The following is a 24323-nucleotide window of genomic DNA, read 5'->3' as shown; positions in this document are numbered from 1 at the left end:
CCTTATTTCAAATGGCATTCTATAGCAACATCTGGTGCAACAAATTAATCCAAACAATTTCTTAAGGTTCCCTTATTAGACAATAATATACGTATTATAATGTTTAAAGTCCATTTCAATTTACAAAAACATTTTCTAAAATAATTATGTGAGGGTAATAAGCTTGGTTTTTCATGTAGAAAATTCAAAGTTATTGTGAAGAAAGGAAAAAGAATATGATTTCTAATTAAGTTCTGTAAAATTTGCCAGTTCACATTAAAGAACAATGAGCCACTGGAAATAAATAATTAAGAGCAGACTTGACAGACTGCAATAAAAACACTACAAGGTATTTTTAAATGGCTTTTGATTTTATTTAAAATAAAATTCTAACAAGGTGTCTTGGGGTAAAATTTCTTGATTTCTTACCTTGCCATACTTCTGGGCATAAGATCCCGTGAGCAGTGAGTGGAAAACAATGATGGTTTCATCCAAGTCCCACACAAACACACGCTGGAGAAAAAAGATAAATATTGAAGAATTATCAAGTTCTAAGGAAACAGAAATCTCTTTACAAGTAGAAGACCTCTCATTTTATTGTTGGATATAATCTTGATACCATTATATGGAAATCTATGCTACTCCATTAATTTTTCCTCCAAATTTGTCAAATCTAACCCCTGTAAAACTTGAGGAACAAGAGTGACAAAAATAATAAGGCTTAAAAATGTGATGTCCTAATCTGAATGAATTCATTCAAATATGTACTTGCAGTTAATACCCAAAAGACACGTTTGGACTTTATGATAGAAGTGTGCTCTTATAAAATTTTATGTCTCATGAATTCATGAAGTTTTGTAATTCATGCAAAGAATTATATTTTAAAAAATATTTTAAAGAATCAATGAACAATCCCTAAATAGAAATTGTAACGTGTGGACCCTTGGGTCAGATTAAGTCATAAGGTGGGTTGTTTGGCCTGCACGGTGTTTTGAACGGTTTCAAATTATTGATTAAAATGTCCAGATTAGAAGATTTCACACAAAGTTCAGGGTTTTGACTGCAGTAGACAAACTTCCAGTTTGTGGCAATGGTGGTTGACAGTCCATGTGGCAATGATGCAGGGGTCCCTGTAGACTGGGCCGGTGCTCCCCACTCTTCCCAGTCTGCTGGCCCCCTAGCCCAGTTCACTCATTCATATCACCTGCTGGGTTCTTGAAGGTATTTGAATCTACTACTGTTGTTCGCATCAAGGAAATGATCTCTTATGAAGAGATACAAGGGCTATTACTTGACTTTACTAAATCTGGAGATTTAACTTTTTTTCGCAGTTAAAATATGCAGCTGTGTAAGAAGTAACACATTACGGTTAAGAATAGTTTCTTCTGATGTTTCATAATAAAAACAACCTGCTTAGTATGGATATATCTCAAAAGATCTGTCCCAACTGGAAACAATGACACACGGAAATTTTTACAGGTATAAAAATTTTAACATATGTATCAAATGATTGGAATTTTTCTTATTTTCTGATGACACCTTTTTTTCTCCATACAGATTAATTTTACCTTTTAATATTTATTGACCCATGTAAACATCTTTCATGACCCTAGTACTCCCAGAAAGAGTGCTTCTCAGATAAATACTCCACAAACAATGGCTTTATTTTTCAAATTTCTGCTTGTGCCTTCTGTTTGTGTCTTTTGGATCAAGAGATGCAACTATCTCAGGCCTAGAATTTATAGAGCATTATGATTTTTAAGTTGTTATTGTTTTTAGTTTTGCCATTATAATGGACGAAATCTCCAATTTCAGAGCTGTGAAATGCCTACTTCATAGTAGGTCCACTCATTTCATGATGTATCTTTTTCTTTTAAGTCTGAAACTTTACAGAACTGTACGGTATAGAATATATCATTCAATAAAATGAAACATCACATTACACCTTTTAAGGAGAAGTCAGCATACCTCCAGGTCACTGTCGGGAGGCGGGGAGGGATTACTTTTCCGGCCTCTTCCTCGGGACTTTGCCCCAGAACTCCTGCACGTTCTCTCATCGAGATCTTTGATGGGTGTGGAGGGGCTCTGCACGGTATCAAACTCTCCTGTGAATAACGTGAATACTGTCAAGGACAGCACTTCATTTTTAGATCAGGTATGAGTCTTCATGATTAATGATTTTAACAAATCCTACAACAGAAAATTCCTTATGACAAGAAAGATTTATAATCACAAATACACAAAATTCTAATTCAGTCAAAATTTTGCAGGTCACACAGGTTTCTCCTAGTTTCGATCTATGTGATCTATTAAACCTGAAGACCTTTTGTACTCCAGATGCCCTCAACTTCCCATCTCTATCCCCACCTATGTATTTATCTAAATTTAGATCTGTTGTCACCTCCTTATGTCTGAGGATGAGATGCCATCCCTCCCCCTGCAAATCTGACTTCCGTGCCTCACCTATTAGAGAATAATCATGCTCCACTACTCAAACTCTCTCTTACCTTCCCTTCAACCTCTCCCGTTTCTGGGGGCGGGGGGCACACAGACAAGTTGAAAAGTCCTTCCCTTTGACCTTGCATTTCTATCTAGAAGCTATCTGTTTGCTATCTTTTCTTTTTAAAGGACCCGTCTTAAAAGAACAGCGCGTACCAGTGCTGTCCAACAGAAATACAAAGTGAGCCACGAATGTAACCACGCATACATATAATTTTAAATGTTCTAGAAGCCGCATTAAAAAAGGTAAAAAGAAACATGTAAAACTAATTTCATTCCTATATGCTAATTGCTCTAATATATCCAAAACGTTATCATTTCAGCATATAATAAATATAAAAATGACATGTTTTACATAATCTCGTTTTCATGCTAAGTCTTCGAAATCCTGTGTGTATATGACAGTTAGAGCTGACTTCAGTCTGTACTAGCCACACGTGCCTATTAAGTCCTTGTAATGGGGCTAGTACAGACTGAAGTCAGCGGCTACAGTGCTGGACGGCACATTTGTCTCCTTTGATCATTTTCCCCACTCCACACCATGTGGGCAATCTAACCCTCTCATAGGTCAGTCACTTTCTACGTGATGACCCATACAGCATACCAAGTCAAATCTTAAGTTTCAGACTTTAGGTTTAATTGGGTTCTGCATGTCCCACAGATACCCAAAAGTCTGACACGTCTAAAGCTAGCGATGCAGCATCTTATGAGGTGGAGAGTACAGAGCAGTGGCAAGTCTGTAGGAGAGGGTGTTAAGATAAACCCACCAAGGTGACAGTGAGGTGCAGTAAAACTTCACAAGTAACAAGAGTTGGACTTACTATATGACTTCAAGCATTTTAGTCAGTCTCTCTGAATCTCAGTTTCTTTGTATACTAAAGCCTGGGTAATAGCAGCTATCTTTTTGTATTACTGAGATAAATCTGATTTATGTTTAACTGAAATCATATGCATAATGTTAAAATGTCTAGGAGAGTCCAATGGCAAACCATATTAAAGTTACCCAATTTTTAAAAGTAAAGATGTTATGACTCTCATGCTTTATCATAAAAATTAAAGTAAAATAATTATGAGGACAGCCAAGCAGTTATTAATCTAAATAAACACATCTGAACAAACTAGATCACACTTAGGTAACATTTTTTCTGAGATGTTTTAGGTAAACAGTGTTTACATAGCTAAGCTCTAATAATTTCTAACGGTCAAATGTTTTCTTTGAGAAACATCTGTGCATGTCAGGACAGCATCAAAAAAAATGTCTGTGTTCCAAATATTATTTGCTCTTAAAACATTGCTAGCACAGTTCATTGCATGGGTCTCTGCTATCGAATGCATGAGAGTAGAAAGCATAATAAAAGGATCTTGAGTTACGATGCTGAATACAGCCCTATGTCATAGTAAATCAGGTTTCAGCTTACGTGTATAGGTGTTAGATGGGGATTTGGGTACTTAAACACACATCTACTTTTTAAAAATATCACACAAAATGTTTTCTATTTTCAATTATTTTTCTAAGGTTACTATGTCCTGCCAGTCAAATGTTCTTTTTCAGATAAAATATTGATTCAAATTAACACACATTTATTAAGCTTGTAAGATTTTTTTGGTTGACATTCCCCAAGACCTATCTTTCTATCCATGATAGATCAATTTTCAGGAGTTAACTCTCATCAGGCAGCTTTGTTCTTGCCACAGTGCAAGGGGTGAATAGACAAAATCTTGCAAAATCCCAAAGTTACTGTGCTCAGTTATGGGTGGTTGATGGTTGACTGGATCCCTAAAGACGGGGTTTGGCAGGAACAACTCAGCTACTCGAATGAACTGGAAGTCAGCAGCTATCACAACAAGGGAGTGAAAAGAGTAGAAGGAGGAAGGGAAAAGACTGGTCATAGGAAGTGTCTGGGTCTCAATAAGCTTATTGGAATACGTGTTTGGCTAGAGTCGCCGCTCATTATGTCTGAGATTCACCCACATTGTAGCCTGGAGCAGTTGTTTGCTTTTTCCTTAATGTGGCTGGAACTTCATGACATATGTACACTATGCTTTATACGTTCTGTTGATGAACATTTGGGTTATTTGTAGTTTTAGGCAACTATGAATAAAGCTGTTATAAACATTCTTGTTTATACCTGTGGGCATAAGCTCCCCTTCCTAGCATATCCCTATATGTATATACTAAGCATATGCCTATATGTATACACCTGGCAGAGGGAGTGCTGGGTCAAATGGAAGGAATATGTTTACCTGCAGTAGACACTGAGCACTCTTTTCCAAAGCTGTTGTATTAATTCACTCTCTTACTAGCAATGAGAGTTCTAGTTGCTCTACATCCTCACCAATACTTGGTATTGCTAGTCTTTTTTATATTAGCGATTGTAGGGGTTGGTAGTATCTTATTGTAGTTTTAATTAGCATTTTCTTGATGAGTAATGATGTAGAATACTTTGTTTCTTACTCATTTGGTATCTACTTTTTATGAAGTAACTGTTTAAATCTTTGACTAATTTAAAAAAATTGGGTTATCTTTTTCTTATTGATTTGTCAGAGCTCTTTACTATGAAACGTTCTTTACACACACACACACACACACACACACACACACACACACACACACATATGACTTAAACGTCACTTCTACCCAGTGAATTTGTTCCTTTATTAGCCTCTTTTAATAATGGGAGAACTGGAGACATGTGGGACTCAATTAACTAACCAAGATGAAATAGCCTGTATGTGAAATGTTGCTATGGTTCCAGAACTCCCGCTTTAACCACTAGGTAATACTTCCTCTCCCAAATAGCACCAGTCTGTCCAGGTTACAAAAAGGTCAAATGTATATCTGTTTCTACTAATCAAAAGAGTTACACAGACTTCACACAATTTCTGTGAGAGTGAGGGCCAAGGAATTCATCTGAAGAACATCAGAGTAAAAGAGCAGGTCCTTAAGAGGCCATGTGCTGTATTTGGGCTCCTACAGCAACCACCCAGATGGAAATGAACTGACCTCCATATCTTTTGAAGGTTCTAGCCTTTCTTCTGATAAAGGGCAAAATCAGGAACTTGAGCTCAACTGGTCATTAAACATTTGTTGACATTTGTTTTTAAAAGGAGAAAGCTGTTAATTCCAGTGCCTCTGTCAATTTCACTCAGGTAATTGCACTAGGGTACAGTAATGCTGCAGGTAGGGAAAATGCAAATTGGCAGAGAAGTTAAATGTGGTCAGTCCTTTCCGTTTAAGTCCTCTTGTTCCTTCAATGAACTGAATTAGTACTTTGCTTTCCTTCCTGTCCTCATGTGAAATGCCATGAGGCCTAGAAAGTCTACTGAGTTCTGCCTAAGAAACTGGCTTCTTTTCAAAGAGTGATCTTACCATATCCTTTACTTTTCTGCAACACTTGTAAAGTTTAATTAGCTAATGTATCTGAAATGTTTGCCAAGGTCTCAGACTACAGAATGTTGTTACAAATTGCTAGTTATATTTAATTTTAAAGATGTTTAAAATTTTAAAAAGGAGCTATAAAAATATCACTAAGCTTAATGTGCTATCAGTCATCAAACATTCGGAATGCGAATGAAAAATATAATATACCTACGATAACCTTTATGTTAAAGGCAAAGAAAGATCTTTTCAAAGATAATGAACTAAAATACCTGTTCTTAATCAGCATGGTAATGTTTCTTTAAATACATTGTCAAATTACCTAATAAGGTAAAATAAATGACTGAATGCTATTTGTAATTTCCAAATAACATCAGTCATTACCCATTGCCCTAGGCTTTTTCCTGGGCTAACACTATACATGACTGAATAATTATCTTTTAATCAGTACTGTAATGAATAACTGCACCTTCTAAGTTTTGGATATTTAGATCCAACTTTATTTCATTAGGTTTATCGCTAAATCAGAGCAACCAGCTGTCTCTTATAGAACATAAAGTATGTTTCCATTTTAAACGCGGGAGAAGTCAACAGTGAATGATTTATGACAAACTGTGGATTTAACTGTTAGGTCTCTGCTTTAAGTCCAAACGCAGAGCCAGTCAGTGGAAAATACTCTTTATACCCTTAAACAAAATACCTCAAATTTCATCAATAATAAAGAAAAATCCCATAGTTATGAACTTGTTTACTTTTTGGATGCATGCCAGACCTGCAAAGGCAAAAATCAAACTTAAAACTATCTTGACTGAAGGTCTGAGGTCACAGAGTTCCTTAAAGATCTAGACACGTGTATTGTTATGATTTTCGTTGAGAGAATAATATGGGTACAAGTAGAAATAATTTCTTCTTTAAATTCAATGGAAAGTCTCGTAAGATCTGACAATTATGTCAAACTGTATTCGTTGGTATTAGCAACCAGTGGAAAGCTGAAGAAATTGCAGCATTCTGATACTGAATATGAGAATGTCACATATGAATGTGTTACATTCAAAGTCACATACTCAGAATATCTACATGTCTGCGTTTAGTATTTTTAATGTAAATAAAATAGCTATTCTGAAAGTTGATTATTCTTTAGCTAATAGAGAGTACCCATCTGTGTCTTTCGTGCATAGAAACTCTTGTGGTCATACTGAAATTAGATTAAAACCAATCTTCCACCCAAAGTTCTACGCAGCATAAACCATTTTGGAGTATTTGAATGGTTTTCATTCCTGGTAGCTCAATTCTAGTAAATTCCAAAACACTTTGCAAGTCCTGTCACTCTGTCTCTGATATCTCGATGATCAAATATTTAGTCTGTGGTTTTGCTTCTGAACACAGTCATTCTACTTTGTTTTCCCCGTGCATTCACCAGTGAGAAACACCTTTCGCAGTGTGACGAGAACATCAAATATCTCCCCACCTAAAGTGCTTCCACCACTTGTAAGCAAGGATTCTGAAATCACTCATTCTTTAAATTAAGATAAGATTCTTAATGAAATGTAAGTGTTTACTCAAAGAGGATCAGGACAGAATTGGAACATGGGATTTAGGCTGGGCGGAAGTTAAGGCAGGTAGTGTGCCAAGGGTGTAAAATTTAAGGGCTGTGAGAATGAACGCCCCCTTACATTCTGCACCCCAGGCAACTCTTGCCTTCCCTTCATCCTGGCCCTACATAAGATATGGCTGCTAAGAGAGGGGGAGGTTAGGTGGAACGACTAAAAAGGGAATGAGGACTAGAGGTTCAAAGGGGCTATGTGTTTACAGGAGGGAGGGTCTAAAAAGAAGATAAGGGGAAAGAAACTGGTAGTAGGGGCATCAAAGTCTAGTACACCTATTAACAATTTTCCCTTCGGTCTATAGTTAGATTAGAGACAATATTTTGAGATTCTTTTTTTAAATATTCTCTTCCATTATGGTTTATCACAGGATATTGAATATAGTTCCCTGTGCTATACAGTAGGACCTTGTTGTTATATAACAGTGAACCAAAAAGAAAGAATGTTGCCATTTCATGAATATAATTGCATTTTCTCTGTCGCTTAAAGTATGTTTCATTGTCGGGCTTCCCTGGCGGCGCAGTGGTTGAGAGTCCGCCTGCCGATGTAGGGGACGCGGGTTCGTGCCCCGGTCCGGGAGGATCCCACGTGCCGCGGAGCGGCTGGGCCTGTGAGCCATGGCCGCTGAGCCTGCGCGTCCGGAGCCTGTGCTCCGCAACGGGAGAGGCCACAACAGTGAGGGGCCCGCGTATCGCAAAAGTATGTTTCATTGTCACTTCTTCATGTTCAAATTAGTTTTCTCGTTAATATTCCCCACGTTATCTAGCATTTTCCTTTTCTCAACATTCATACTATTTTAATTATTTGCTCGATCTTGTCTTGCTTGTTAAATGGAAGCTAAATGAAGTTAAATGTATGCAGAGAGCATATTCACTGCTGAAATACCAGCAGTGTCTGGTACCTAACAGGCACTCAATGAATAATTGTTTAATGGGCTTTTTGTCTTCTTGGAACCACTGGTCCAGTTAGAAAGAATTTACAGTATTGTGACCATGTGTCCCTATTTTCTTGCCCTTCCAAAGCAGGACAAAAAAGAAGCAGGGATGAGTTTGGATCTTGCAAATAACTGGAAGTCAGAAAAATATTCTTGAACATACTAAATGGTATTTACAAAAACAAAAAATTTCTTAACTTTGATTTTCTTATTGAGTTTTGATAGTTCTTTATATATTCTGGATACAAGTGCTTTATCAGATATGTGTTTTGCAAGTATTTTTTCCCAATCTGTGGCGTGTCTTTCTACTCTTGTGATGGTGTCTTTTGAGGAGCAGAAGTTCTTTGTTTTATGAAGTCTAATTTAGCTTTTCTTTTCTTTTATGGATTGTGTTTTTAGCGTGGTATCTATTAAATTTTTATGTAACCCAAGGCCACAAAGAGTTTCTCCATGTTTTCTTCTAGAAGTTTTAGTTTTAACATGTTTTGTATATGGTATGAGTTACAAGTCAAGGTTCTGTTTTATGTTTTGTTTTGTTTTGTTTTGCATATGGATGTCAGTGTTCCAGCACCATTTTCTGAAAAACTATTCATTCTCTCTAATTGCCTTTGCACCTTTGTCAAAAATCAAACTTTTAGTATATGTTGTATCATTGTATATGTTGTATATATTATATACAACATATACAAAATATATCCAGAAATATGTATATTTCTGGACTCTTTATTCTATTCCATTGCTCTATGTATCTAATATTTTTGCCAATACCAAACATTCTTGATTATTATATTTTATAAATTTTGAAATCAGGCAATGTGAGTCCTCAAACTTTGTTCTTATAAAATTCAAAATTATTTGGCTATTCTAGTTCCTTTGTCTTTCCTTGTAATTTTAGAATCATCTTGATAATTTCTCCGAAAGATCCTGCTGGAATTTTGATTGGGGTTACAATGAATCTCTATTAAACTTGCTTTTCACTTTAAGCTCTTCAGCTGTGTTAAATATGTGTCAGCAAATACAATTCTAATAAGAATACAGACAAGCTTCTGGCAATGAAGACTATGATGGATTTTAAATATGTGTTGATCAGACAAAGATATTAAACTACCTACCAATGATCCGAAAAATCCTAGGAATGTGGGAAATGTTCACTGGCTGGGGCTACTGATAACTCGTAAGGTGAAAAAGTTATACAGTTTCTCAAGCATAAAGGAAATATCACCAAAGAAGATAATATTACAACTTTTCTATGTTGTCAAGATCTCCATGAAATAATTGGTCTGGTAAATGATCCGCTTACCTTTTATCTCCATATTCATATGTATTCTGTCATTTGATATTAAAATCTCCTAACTATCCCACACCTAAAAGAAAGGTTTCTGGAATGCCAGAAAAGCCTCACCTAAATCAGTGGTACTAGCACAGATTAAACATCACCATAATTATCTGGAAGCTTTCAGCCTTGTTTGTAAAATGCCCATTTTCTCCATATTATTAGATACAGCAAAACATATAAAAAGTATTTCACCTGGATGAAGATCTGTACCTGGTTGGCTAGTCAGTCCTGTGAGAGATTCCTGCAACTGGTAGGTTGAGGTCGAGGAGGACGTGCCATCAGCTGTGTTATTTGATGTCATATATGCTCCATATGTTGATGCAGAGTAATACTGTGCATACTGGTTTTGGCCAAAGGCTGCGTAGGATGGATAATCCTGAAATAATAATTGACATGTGTGTGTGTTTGAAAGACAGATTACCCTCTAGTATACTCCAAAGAAAAGCAATCACAATGGCAATGGAAAGATTAGTATCTGGCTCCACTGGTTCTGGAGTCCCCAGCTTTGAGGTGATCCTAATAAGCAGAGACCGTTCTGCGGGCATCTCCTACACGCACATAGTAATGAAATACCTTGCGGGTCTTGCAAACCAGGTCCAGTACACAAATTTTAATCTGTTTAAAGGTTGTATATGCGTCACTTTCCCCCCAGAATTACATCTCCAAGGATGTACATCCTCAGGTCTTATGCACTTGAAGAGGAGAGAAGGAGGTGTTCGTATTCACAGCATTCATTCTCATCTTCTAATATCATCAGCAAGGAGGAGGTGTACCCCTCTCCCCACTTCCATACAGACCTTGGGCTGCATTATTGTGATTTTTGTTCCCTTTTTAGGCTACTCTTGATAATTTTGTTTTCTTGGCAGGAGGTAAACAGCAGAGAAAAGAAAATGAATAAAAGATATTCTTACCCAGCTTCTCACAGGCTACATGCCACCTGAGGCCTTGACCTAAAGTCTTTGGTGAGGCTTTCATATATTTAGTTTGCATCATTTGTTAGAGAGAAAAGAAAGCCATTGGGTCAATTCCTTTCACCTGCTTTTTATTAAAAATTTTTTAAATAATCTTAAAATGATGTAAATAATCCTTCAAAATCCTTTTACGTATTAAGATAAGGAATAAGTATTTGTTGCAATAGTTGGTGTTTAATATATCTGACATGTTTTAGCCCAAACTGTTATCAGTGATGACAAATCCTTGGTCAGGATGAAGATTCCCTAATGCACGTTTCTAAGGGAAACAAAGATCCATGGTTGATGTGGTTTCCAAAAGAGGAAATTCTCTGCGTTCGTAAATATACGTATAAGCAAATATATGTATCATCAGAAAGGGTTAAGCAGTATGGCAGAAAATGAAAATTCTATTTGTCTGTTAATTTCAGGATCTGATGTTCCCTACTATTACCTGAGAGTCAAAAACAAAACAAACAAACAAACAAAAAAACAGAAAACTCTTGGCAGTATTTGGACAAAATTCCTAGTAACGTATTTTTCTCAGAGTAAAACATGGATCACAAATATTAACACAGTGCTTACTTTGTGTCAGGCACTGCTCTAAGGCCTTCAGTAGATTTACTCATTGAAATCTCACAACCTCCTATGCAGTATTATTACTATCTCTATTTCACACTGAAGTAAAGGGATAAAGGCACAGAGTGTTTAAAGAGATTTGCCCAAAGTCAGACAGCAAGTTTCAGGGCTCAAACTGGAAGCCAGAGAGACTGACTCCAGCATCTATCTGTGTGGGAAGCTCTCCACTGGGCTGCCAGTGCCCGGAGAGGAAGATGAAGTTACTCACTGGAAAGGTCCAGTCTACCAGCTTCCAGTGATTATAGTGTCTTTTTGCACTCAAGTATATCTCAAAGATTCCCCCTACTCTTCATCTCCACTCTTATCACCTTGTCCAAGCTACCTTCACTGCCTGCTGTAGCCAATGTACCAGTTTTCTAACTGCTCTCCTCATTTCCATTTTTGGCTTTTTCCAAAGTCTCTGAAGCCACAGTAATATTTTTCAAAAATAAATTACATGATGCTATTCTCCTGCTAAAAAATTCTTTAATAGCTTCCCTTTGGGCTTGGAATAGAATTGAAGTTCCTTATTATAAGCCACAGGGCCCTACATGAGCAGGCCGCAGCCCACCTCCATAAATGGATGTTTCCCCACCTGCCCCTCAGGTGCAAACTAAACTCCAGCCTTCTTTGAGTTCACTGACACCCCACGATTTTCACGCCTCAGGGATGTGATACATGCTGCTTTCTATGCCTGAACACCCTTGCCCTCAGTCTTCACCTAACTTTTGGAAGACTTGGCCTAAATGTCATTTCCATGGAGAAGCCTTCCACAAAATCCCCCTTACTCAAAATTAGCCTTCTCATAATATTTTTAATAGGACCCTGTTCTCTCCCTTCATGCTTTCCAATTCTATATTTACTCAGGTGTTTACTGGTTTATTGTCTGCTTTTCTCAGTAGACAGAAAGCTCCCTAAAGCAAGAAACAGGTTCCATTCACGCTGCTCCTACCTTCAGCTCCCCAGGATACAGACCAGTTCCTAATATTTAATAGGTACTCAGTGAGTATTTGCTAAAAGAATCAATTAGTCTTCAGACTATGGTCCAAAATACAGATTACATATTATATTGGGGCCACTGAATTAAATATACTGCTAGTACTGGATGTATTTTGTGATATAAAACTGTTTGTCAATGAATTTTCTTCTCCTTATTAATCATTTTTTTAATCCTCCCAACAAAGAACAAAGCAGTCTTCCCCTTATGCTACTACTCTGCCTAGTGTATATTTCTATTATTATATTCCAAATATTCCACTCTCTGTCCATATTATTTTCATTTCTGTGTCTTCAGGAGGATTGTATCCTTCCAGAGAGCAGGGAACACCGACTTCGAATCTCCAATGCACAGTTGAAAAATCTAATGGCTAACAGGTGCTCAATAAATGTTTGGTGTATTAATAAATGAGCGAGTGAAATTAAGCTACCTGGATTATCAAAAATTCTCAATTTTTTATAATAAAATATGCATACTGACTTTGATGTTTACTGTTTTAAGAAACCATTTTTCAAACTAATGCCAAACTATACAGTTTAATCCTGTCAAAAATATCATTATTCCACTGTTTAATCATCAAATTTTCCTCTTTGCCTCTTGTTACCTTAATAAAAATTGAAAGGAGAAGGCAATTAATATAATTCCTTCAGTAAATCCAAAGAGCAAACACTTATGCAGTAACATATTTTAGAATGTACAGAAGTCCAGCGATTATGTTAGTGTATTGCTTCCCCATGAAATCAGCTACCCTTCTACCTCAGCTACTCTGAACATGACTGAGGAGCAGGAAATAGGGACAAAACTTTCTGAATAGATCACAAATTCATGTCGTTCCACGCTAACTCACTCATTCAGGCACATCCGCGCTTGTTCCACACATAATTCTAACACGATTCTAAAAACAATCGCAGGTTTCAAAACACACAAAAATATTAAGCAAACATCACTATGAGGACTAAGGAATTCTAGGAGCAAGTGTAGTGGGTGACAAAAGCAAAAAATTACAGCTGTCAGGGCAGTAGGAATTTAACAGTTATCAAAAAAAAAATCATAGAACTAAAAAATAAAAGCCAATAGTAGTTTGAGAGGCATTTTGTTTAGGAACAAATGATTTGGTTTTGGACCAAGAGTGTTTTATAGTCTACATCATAATCTGATTATGGGTTAGAGTTCAACCTATGAATTTTCATAATAACTGTTTTATCAAGAAAAAATAAAATTATGTTTAGTATAGCTTAAAATAATAGGAAAATATGCAATAGATTCTGTAATTTCCTGTCAAATGACTAAAACAATCATGGCTTAAATGTTTAAAGGGCAAAACTTTAGCAATCAGGAAAACTGAAACATCCAGAATTACACAAATCCAAAGAATTCCAGACAGCTCATTTTTACTACCTTGAAATGCCATCTTAATTTGAAATACATAAATCTTACTAACCTGATACTATTCTTCAAAAATCTGAAATATATATAAAAGCATAAACACAAAAAGCTACTATACCTGTTGTGAACCACTGAAATTCGTTGAGTTGGAAACCGAATTATTTGCATAAATAGTAGATGATGGTGCAAAGCTAGAACCTAGAGGTAAAGAACAAATTGCATTTTAAAAATATTTCTTGAAAAATATTAAAAATATTTCACTTTGCAGAATTCAATGAAATATATATTAAATTTTGTTGTTGAGGCAGTGAGATTGAAAATTGAGAGATTCTAAGGAAAATGTCCTTAGCTGTGTCTTGTGACAACAGGTAAAGTCTTTTCTTTAGAAGTCTATAGAGGTAAACAGGAGCTTGTGGGAACAGTCTTACCAAGGACTTGGCTAACCTTCAAGGGTCAATGTCTACACGTACAGAAGTACTCAAAGAATAAGATATTATCCATACTGAGACTACTTCCAGGAAACTACTGGGACTTTCCAGTGGTCATATCAACTGCATATACATACAAAAACTACTCAAGTTCAAACATTTGGCTGGGGCTAGCTTAGGAAATAAACACATGGAATCCATTTAGAGTTCATGCTTCCAGCTCCCCATCTTTCTGTTCCTCTATGTCCTTTCTTCAGAACAAAAAAAGCTGTGAGCTAGGGCTCAGACCCAAGGCAGAACTGTTTATACTGCAATCATCTAAGGTTTGACGACCTTCTAAAATTTTACGACAAGGTCTGAAAGTTATTTAATTATTTTTAAAATTAGAGCAAAAACAAGTGAACTATCAATTTACAGATTAAAAAAAATGTTCTCATGGAATGTACTTGTTAAGGAATAAAATAAAAGACTATTGAGGCAGCTGATTACTTGTTTTATCAATGTGTCTTGAATAGCAATAGTATTAGGTAATCGACACAAACTGACATGGCCTGGAATATCCGATATGAAAGTATTCTGAGGAATAAATGGATATGTCTCTACGGCATTTTCCACAGTGGCTTATTGTGGTTGAGGCATGTATGCACAGATGTATCTACCAATGTTATAAGGAAAAAAGAGACCTGTCATTTCAGCCAAAAAGGTCTAAGTAATTATTTCATTTTAGTCAGTCAACTAAAATGGCAATATTAGTTGGTTCAAATAATGTTAATGTAGCCCCCAAACTACGACTAACCATATAGAAAAAATGACAGATAGGAAATAACCTTTTAATGTTTTTAGTATGTCACTAAAATATTTTCTGCAACTACTACACAATGTTCAAAAATAATTTTTAATTGGAGACAAAAACAAAAAGAAAAATTAAATAATGATCGTATATGGAGAAAAAATTTTTTAAGGTGGAGGTACAAATTATCTAAATATTCCTCTTCAAGAAATATAGTATTAACAGGGGAGAGATTTTAGAAATGAACAAAAAAATCTTCAATTATTCAACAATAAATGGGACTTAGAGAAGTGCTAATTCAATTTTAAATTTAATCAAAAAAGCATTACGTATGTAAGGAATCCCGACAAGAAAATACTGGGTTTTGTCATGAATCTTTGAAATCACTTTAATAGATGCCAAACATGTGACTGGTGTGGCGACTGGCCTGGAGGTTGCTTTGCTTGGACTTAGTTTCCTGCCAATTTTATGCAACTTAAACTTAAATATTTAACTTTGATATGGGTCATGTTTCTTGATGTATACTGAACTCTTTTCATCATGTTTCTTCCTAGTTATTTGTCTTTTCTGATGACGTCGTGTGAGCAGTGGTAAGATTTAAAACTGTCCTCATGACTTTATATTCCTAGTCTGAAGCCAAGGAGTCTCATTCAAAGAATTCTTTCTCACATAACATGTTTCCTGTGTGGTACTTACCTGGCATCTGGTAAGAATAAGGTGTCTGGCCTGGCTGCGGGGTAGAAAACCCGGGGCTGTAACTGAGGCACCCACTCTGTAACGGTGACTGAGTCTGTGAGAGTCCGCCCTCTGTCTTGATGCCTGGTAACATCACGCCCAGATCTGTTTGGAAAACGCATGTGCAACCCATTTCATTAGTAAAGTGATCTTACCTCTGAGTTGTAACATATCAATATATTAGACTATACAACTACTAGCCAGGAGGATTACGTGCTTATAACCAAAGAAGAAGAGAGAAGATGTGAAATACCGTAAGTGGGCAGGCTATAGGGCTGTCCTGTCTGTGAGTACGCTGTGTAGACGGCTGGCTGCTGCATCCCCGAATACTGAGTCTGGCCTGCATAGGCAGACATTGTTTGAGCTGCTGGTGTAGAAAGAATGTGTGGATAGGGCCTAAATATCAGAAAAATAGCATTACTGTGGCAACAAAGACTGCATATTAATTCAGACAGCTTAGATTCAGTGAAACCTGACAATAGCCCGGAAGTAATCCTCTTCTTTATCCATAATATCATTTTAACAATATGGAAAAGGACAAGAGTCTGAATGTCAGGAGCCCAGGCTCTGCTACAAACCAGTCTAGTTACCTTGGACAAATAATTTAAACTTGCTAAGTCTACACCTCACCTGTGAAAAGAAAACTTCGGTTTAGATATCACACCTAAAGTCTCTTCCAGGTCTATATTGCTTACATTCGAAATAGTATTCCAACTGATATGTAGATGAGGAAAGTAAAGCCCAGGCCAGTTAATTAGTACACTCATGAGCATATTTCCTGTTACCATGCATGACCCAATGTTATGTAATGACTACAAAAGTCATTAAAGGCCCTACCAAAAATTCTCTACAGAGAACTAGAAATCTTAAAAAATAAATAAAATTTAAAAAAATTAAAAAGTAGGCAGCTTCCCGAAAAGAAATGGAATGCCATTCCCTTCATCATGCCACATCTTACGGAATGTTCCCAAAATGGATATCCAATCTCTAGCCTATACTTAAGGATACCACTCTAGCTGCTGTGGAAAATAACTTTTAAATGTACATGATCAGGAATTCAAAATCTTGACACATCTGGCTGATGGCAACCAAATTCAGATACACCCAATGTAGTTAAACTTGAAATTTCTACCACTGTGCTCAGAAAGTTGACTATATTAGTCATAAAAGCAATAGTGTATATTTTTCAAAAATGTTTATTAGAACTTGAAATCCAATAAAAATATTGTAATGATGGAACAAATTACGAAGTGTTGATGTTTGAATAAAATGTAATCTTTTTAGATTTTCTTTAAACTAGTCAGCATTTTTGAATTTTCATTAAAAAATCTGTGTATTCCGGTTTGAGCTTGATGCTTTCCTCAAAGTATATAAATATCCAGAATTAAAGCAATTGTCTAGATATAAGTGAGGGTATTCCTAGACTTGTGAAGGGTATTTACCTAATGTCTAATCTATCCAATGAATCTATCCAAGTATCTGTCAATTCAACTGCCTATCTATAACATTTATATACATAAATATATCCTGATTTAAAGTTGTTATCTTGTATAAACATGATTAATCAAGATAATACTGGAAAATCATTCTAACAAATCTGAAAGACTACTGACCACTTACTTGGAAGGATACAGCTGTGGGGAATATTGATGCGCTGATCTGGGGCTATAGCCACTACTTGTTATTACTGTAAGACACAAAAACCAGTGCAAAAAAAGGTTGCTTTATAAATATATTTCACTGGAGTGTGCAAAACTTATTTCAAGAAATGACTATGTTAGAGATATGTTTCAAAACATTCATTCATTTTCTCAACAGAAAATTCATTCGTTTTCTAGACAGAAACAGATGCCTAAACATTTTCTTCTAATTAAACTGTTTCACGTATGTGCTAGGAGCATGACACGAACTTTTTTCACAAATCGTTCCCCTTCATCATTCCTCCATTTTCTTAAATCCGTAGCATGCTCTTACGTATTAATATGCTATGAACAGATATCCTTGACTATAGGTAATTAAGCTTTCATGATATAAAGGTACATTTTTTCATTTGCAGACTTTATGTTTTAAATTCCAAATATATTGCTCTTCCTGTGTATTTATTCTATTAGAAATATCATAAAAATTAAGAAAAATATGATGCTTCAGCCTTCATTTTCAAGTGGTAAAATGATATCGTTTTCTCTTTCCTTTCATTTGGTCAATCCAATGAGTCGTTAAAAAAGCAGGGTCCAAATAATTCTAATAATAATTGGAATATACACAGAAAGCATGGGTGATAATGCAACATTAAAAAAAAAAACCTAACTGCAAGAGGCAGCAGCAGTCATATTTATAAATATATTTTGAACTCTCAGAGATTGTACTTTTTTGAGGAGAACTTAAAGGTGAAAATCAGGTCCTATTAACATTTCAGCCAAACATGCAGTCCCAAACTGGAATGTATCCAAAAGTTTGGAAGTTTCTCCTTCCTTTAACCATCTGCCTTGACTAAGACAGATGTACTGCAAATATATGGACCCTAAAGTGTTAAGGCAGTCCCTTCAGAGCCAATCCATACTGGGCAAGCACACAGAGTGTCTTTATTAGGCCATCTGCTGTTCATTCACTTTTCAAAAAGATTAAAGTAGTATACAATGCAGTGCTGGAATTAGTTTAGTCTAATCAATCATAGTTATACTTCAAAGTACTATGTCTTTTCTAAGTTGTTCATAATAATTCTGGAGCTAAACTTTTAGAATTGTAAAAGTGACAAATAGGCTTAGGTTGCTAACTATTTTATGAAACATGATATATTTCTATATCCAAATGCTATTAAGTACCCTTGTGATCTATTGCTTCATAAACACATAGAATTTAATGTATTTAAAATGCTATTTAGACTGTAAGCTCTGAGTACGGAGAGTATATTATAGTTTTCATAGCAATAATGCAGAGTATATTTTCAAGAATATTATGAATCAATTTTGACAATCAGTGAATATGATTAGAGGTGTTATGTTCTAAATATTTTCAGCAACCAAGTTTAAGTGAATTTGCTATGTATATTTGAAAACACATGGACCCCTGAACCATTAATTTTCTACTTATTTATTAAAAACATAAAGGATGTTTAAAACTTTCAAATCAATTCAATGAGAACAGGCCTTTTCTCTCACACTATGGGCTACATAATAGCAACAGTGTACTGCACAGGAAATTCAGTCTGATTCATTGATTCACAATAATTATACTCTATTTAGCAGAAATATACTTAAGTGAGGCTCAATTCCACATTTTTTGTTTCATTTATAAAACTTCGTTGTGGTACACTCAAGACTCAGACTATACTAATCAGTTATTCTCAAGACTGTGAAACACAAGGTTTTTTTAAAGAAACATCAAATAATAAAAAGAAACATGCAGCTTTTATTGAATTAGCCAAAGAACAAAATTATTTCAGAAAAAAAGCCTCACATATATGAACAGAAATCTGAATATATAGGATGCTTCTTCCCTCTAATGAATGAATCTAGATACCATTAGAATAATGTACTCATAACAGTATAAAGGCTCAACCTTTAAAATTTCATATTAATGTCTATATGTTCATTTTCTAGGTAGAAAACAAAACCTTTGACTCAGAAAACTATGTTTACATAAAACTTAGAAAGTTTATGCTTCTTAAGGAGGCTGTATATATTTTATTCTAACTAATAAATCTGCAGACAATTGAAAACAACAACAAAATTGGATTAAAGTGAGCTGAGATTATGCTGATCAAAGTAAAGACTGTTCCTACACAGAGCAGCCTAATCTTTCCAGTATGATTTCTGGAATCCCATGTACAAATTTAGGAGACCTTCCTTTTATTCCCCACTGTCATTTAATTAATCAAGAGATGTATGCAAAGCACTCAACTCATTATACTCCATCATTTCTGCATACAAAAGTTAGCAAAAGTGCTTGTCTTCAAAATGTCCTGAAAATTAATTAAAACACATTTTTAATGAATATTATCAGATTCTCATAGGGTGGTGTCAAGCAGTTTTAAGGTTTTACCGGTATTACTGTAACACCTTAGATTAGTGACTCTCAACGGGATGAGTCACTCTCAGTGGGATGAAGTTGGGAGATGGGTGGAAATTTTGCCTGCCAGGGAACATTTAAAATGCTAGAAGACATCTTTGGTTGTCACAACTGAGGAAAGCTACTGTTAACTTGGGATAGATGCCAGGCATGCTGCTAAACACCTTACAGTGCAGAGGACAGCTCTCCCACAATAAAAAAAATTAGCCAAGTTTTTAATAGTGGTGCTGTTGAGAATCCCTGACCTAAAGCACTCTGTCTAATTGAACTTGGTCCATGGCGTTGGAAATGTTCTATATCTGAGTTGTCCATTATGGTAGCCACTAGAAAAACCCACATACAACTATTAAACACTTAAAATGTAATTAATGTGACTAGATAAAAAATTTTTGCTTTACCAAATAGTATTTAATTTAGACTTAAATAGCCACATATGGCCAGTGGCTACTTTTCTGGACAGCACAGCCCTAGATAATTCTTCAAAGAAAACTGGGAAACTATTTGTAAATATAATATGAGTAGATTCCAGACAGTTTGACAGTTCACACCTGTTTCTTTTTCCATTTTTATATTTTCCAGTGGGGTATTAAAGAAAAGATTGTTGGACTGACCAGGACATTATTCTAGAATCATTTTTACCAGTGACCACCTGTGAGGCCTTGACTGTATGGCCTTAACCACCTTTAACTTCTCTGTGCCTCCGTATTCTTGCCTATAAAACGGATCATCACAGATCTCTGAAATTCCTTCTGGAGCTAACATCCCATAATTTTTTCATTCATCTTTCATTGACTTGTAGTGTACTATTTAAGTATATCAGCAATCACTTAACTTCATTCCTATCCTTAAAAACTGTGTTCATATATGCATTTACTTTGCAGAAAGTTTACAACAGTTATGGTAAGTAATATAAATGCTAGGGTAAGTTGGTGCCTATTTATCTGCTAAGAGGCAAGAGAATTGCTAGAAAGGATGTGATTTAGGACACATGCTTCTCTATACGAAGTGTATAAATTATTATATCTTTCTGTTTGGAGTACTAATATTTAAGTGAATACATGGCAGCTGCTTCCAATCAGTGTGAACCAATGAAACGGGATCATCTGTATCTATAAAAATCAAATATATGCTATAATGACATTATAGTCAAGGATTTACCTCAGCTCTTTTTACATGAGAAGCATACCCACACAAAATCCTTGTATATGAGAACATGAATAAGTATAAAATATATTAGAGTAGAATAACAGAACCAAGATTTAATTATCACAAATACTTTTCTAGGTTTAATGTTCATCTTTCTGCTATACAAATTCCTCCTCAGGTTAAAAAAAAAAACGTCCTTTCACCAGATAATCAACCAAACGAAATATAGTAACGAAAAAAAATCTTTAAGTCAACTTATTGCCTGTCCTTTTGCCCACCTGGGAGTTATCAGGTATTTATATTTAAAGAGGATTGATGTTTAAAGACACGCTATTGTTCTCTTTGAAGCATTTGAGCAAAAGTCGTGCTCTCAGAGGCTGGGTTCTAATGCGACCAGCATGTGCTCTCCTGCAGCCCATTAACCTTTAATACCTGTCACTCAGCTGCTTACACAGGAAGGTTTTTTTTTTTAAAACCCAGAGAGGAAACAAGGTTATTTAGAAAGAATCAAATGGATAGTTTTACATCTCGAATGTTGGAGAGAAGGCAGTTTTTATGTCATTTAAATGGGTAAGTTGAAGGAACAAAGTTAACAATTACAACCTAATAATTAAATTAAGCACTGTATAAAATAATTATGAAAGAAGTCAGTTCTGCTTATTTCTAATAAGAAAGTCAGGGGATTGCTTTGCTGTCAACTGCAGATTCAGCAAAACTATTCTAAACATCATTTCTAAAAAAAGCATAATTTTATGACAATGAGTTTTCCAAAAAGTGAATTTATTGCTGAATTTATAAAAATCCAATTCTCGCTTATTCACCAGGAGGATGAGGTGGACCCCAATGCGTACAGAACAACACACGAGCTTAAGGCTTTACCTGACCCAGTAAAAGTGTCAAGCGCTCCATCTCCAGTCGTGGTTGTGGTTTCACTGCTGTTCAAAGGCTCTGTTTTGACTGCAAGGAGAGACACTACGTAGAAGAATAAGTACATGTGAGTTTTATTTCTAACTTTATATCAAAGATGCAGACTGTACGACTAGTGGCTTTTCTAGCTACCATGGCATGCAAGAGAAAACTTGGGAAGTCGATGAGGAGAGTTTTGTTAATTTAGCTTCTAAATGGACATGCATTTATAGAGGATTTAATCTAAAAATCTTCTGCCTAAGCTGGTTTTCTCGAATCTGGCTTATAAAGGCAGTCAACCTTACACAGTGAAACAGCAGTACGTGTATTTGCATTTTTAAATCACCTAAGCACACTCTGGTATTATAGTCAAAAGGCAGAAGAAAGGAACCGTCAGTCAGTCTTTAGCACATTTAATCCAAATCGTAACAAAGAGATTTACTGCTGATATTTTATTCTTCCCAAGATGACATTAAAAAAAAAAAAAGATTGCTTAAGAATACAACGAGGCATATGCAAATACAGAAACCAGGGGTGTATTCATATGGTGGTTGAAAAATGAAGCACTCAGTAAATTTCTGCTCTACAAAAGCCAAAAGAGCCATAAGGTGTTGGGCTTTTTATTCCAATGGTATAACAATTTTTAATACATTATAGACATAAGCATAGAATACAAGATGGTTTCTACAACACTAATTGTATCTTTTGAAAACTCTTTCATATATTATTTCTCCTCTGAGGTGGTATATTTTGGCAAAATCCTCACTTGGCAATGATGTAGCCACTGAGGTATACATCACTGTCATTATTAGATGCAACGAGTTTGGCAGGGGCAAGCCTCTACCCATTTTGTCACACCATATTTTCCCTTTGTGGCCAGAGCTCCATGTATCACAGCAGCAAGGGAATAAACTAAATCATTTTCTGCTTAACACCTCTTATGTTTCCTGGTCATAAATGGAATGACACAGTTCAAAACCTCAGAAGCAAGCAGAAAACTATGAAGAAGAAAGCTGAAGACTCGCCCACCACGGACAAATATGGCCAAAAGAATAGTGGGCTCAGAGCGTACCCACCAAGCAAGCAAGTCAGCGACGTTACTCTGTTAGAAAAGCAATTAATGATGGAGAAACATGCAGTAATGATTATGTTCCCTTTCCACATGAAGAGAATTGGCTGGACCCTCCCTCAGGGAGCTCTGGGGTTAATTTAGCATCCGGGATTTAACTATGTCATGAAGATTTGCTGGAAGATTCAGAGTCGAACTGTAAAGGTTGGAAAGAATCCAAACTCTAAACCACACTGCCTCACAGGCAGCACTAACTAACCAAGAATTCCTTTCATCTGTATAGAGATGATCCAGAGTAGGGTTTAGAAAGGTGTAAAAGCTACTCTCTATGATGCAATGTCCCCATCTGACTTCTGACATGTGACAAAAAGGAATTGTCCAAAGCCTCCAGCAAAACTAAGATAAGAGACTTCCAAATTCTAATCATGGCTAAATTCCTATGTAAACATGTCTAAATCTATAACAATATTTTTAAAGTAGATGTATTAATACTAATGGTTAAATATATTTCACTTGTGAAGTGGGGAGAGGGGAAGCAGAGTATCTAAAAAACTAACCAAGCTAGACATGAGGTTTAGTTTTGTTACTTTGGATCCCAACTTTGAGGTTTGATTTCAAAAACTTAGTATTGGTGTTGATTATAATCTCCTCAATTTGAAAGTTTCAGGTGGTCAAAAGGAGAAGGAAGAAAAGCCAGAGAGTTTGAAAGGAGAACGAAGAAAAGCCAGAGAGAGAGTTTGTGGTTGCGTTCATTATCCTGGAATCATCTCTCATTAAAATTTTAAAGGTCTGCTTTTAGTCAAAGACAAAGGAGGCTCATTTAGCTGAGAAGAGGCATCACTAGAAAGTATATAAAGAGAAGCATACACATCAAGATGTGTTCAGTGGACTAAAACACATGGATTTAAAAGTAATAGTTAAATGGATGCTAACATTTGGGGGAAAACATTACACATTAATCCAAACTTATTTTTCATATGTGGGTAAGAGCTGAATAATAGGGAAAAGGGGGAAAATTAATCATGCTGCTACAGAAAATAATTTATGTTCACAGGAAGGCAGCATCAGCAAACATCTCTTGAGTAAGATGCAAAGTTATTTTGATTTGATTTTTATAGAGAAAGAAAGTAATATTAAGTAATAATAAGTTTTTTTCAGGAACAGAAAACTTAAAGAAGTGAAATGGGCATTCTTTATATGATTAGCTGATTTATTAAAAAGATGTTAAAATACAAAGAAGTGTCTTAATATTTAGAAAACAGGTAATGACTATAAAGTAAACATTATGATAATTATAAAGTTTGAAAAATGGAAGTCGTTTTCACTACAGGTCTGAATATATTTGAAATGTATTCCATTTTCTTTTGTCTTGCTTTTGTTTCCACACATTTAATATGTGCAAGACACTATTGGAAAGATGTTCATCAATGAAACAAACCTAGTTTTATGTGTCTGTTTTCTAAAACTTATAAAAATACTCATTCCAAAAGTTTATGAGT

At 35.6% G+C, this 24323-nt stretch overlaps 1 protein-coding gene across 3 annotated transcripts in view; it reads right to left on the bottom strand.

Moving 5' to 3' along the window:
* The window catches only part of EYA4 (EYA transcriptional coactivator and phosphatase 4), a 60002-nt gene extending 37978 nt beyond the window's left edge, over nucleotides 1-22024 (bottom strand). The window contains exons 1-8 of one of the 3 annotated variants that reach the window (XM_073789882.1): nucleotides 21729-22024; nucleotides 17256-17322; nucleotides 15889-16055; nucleotides 15597-15740; nucleotides 13801-13880; nucleotides 9924-10107; nucleotides 1948-2081; nucleotides 409-492 (exon numbers count right to left, since the gene is read on the bottom strand). In XM_073789882.1, coding sequence (XP_073645983.1) covers nucleotides 409-492; nucleotides 1948-2081; nucleotides 9924-10107; nucleotides 13801-13880; nucleotides 15597-15740; nucleotides 15889-16055; nucleotides 17256-17322; nucleotides 21729-21843 — 975 coding nt within the window. In that variant the 5' untranslated portion in view covers nucleotides 21844-22024. The remainder of the gene's footprint in view (nucleotides 1-408; nucleotides 493-1947; nucleotides 2082-9923; nucleotides 10108-13800; nucleotides 13881-15596; nucleotides 15741-15888; nucleotides 16056-17255; nucleotides 17323-21728) is intronic. The other 2 variants (XM_073789883.1, XM_019951439.3) reach the window with 2 other exon arrangements.
* Between the last annotated feature and the right edge of the window lie 2299 nt (nucleotides 22025-24323).

Source organism: Tursiops truncatus, chromosome 12, assembly GCF_011762595.2.
Source record: "Tursiops truncatus isolate mTurTru1 chromosome 12, mTurTru1.mat.Y, whole genome shotgun sequence".
Lineage (NCBI taxonomy): Eukaryota > Metazoa > Chordata > Mammalia > Artiodactyla > Delphinidae > Tursiops > Tursiops truncatus.
This window is presented reverse-complemented; position numbering and strand designations above follow the sequence as displayed.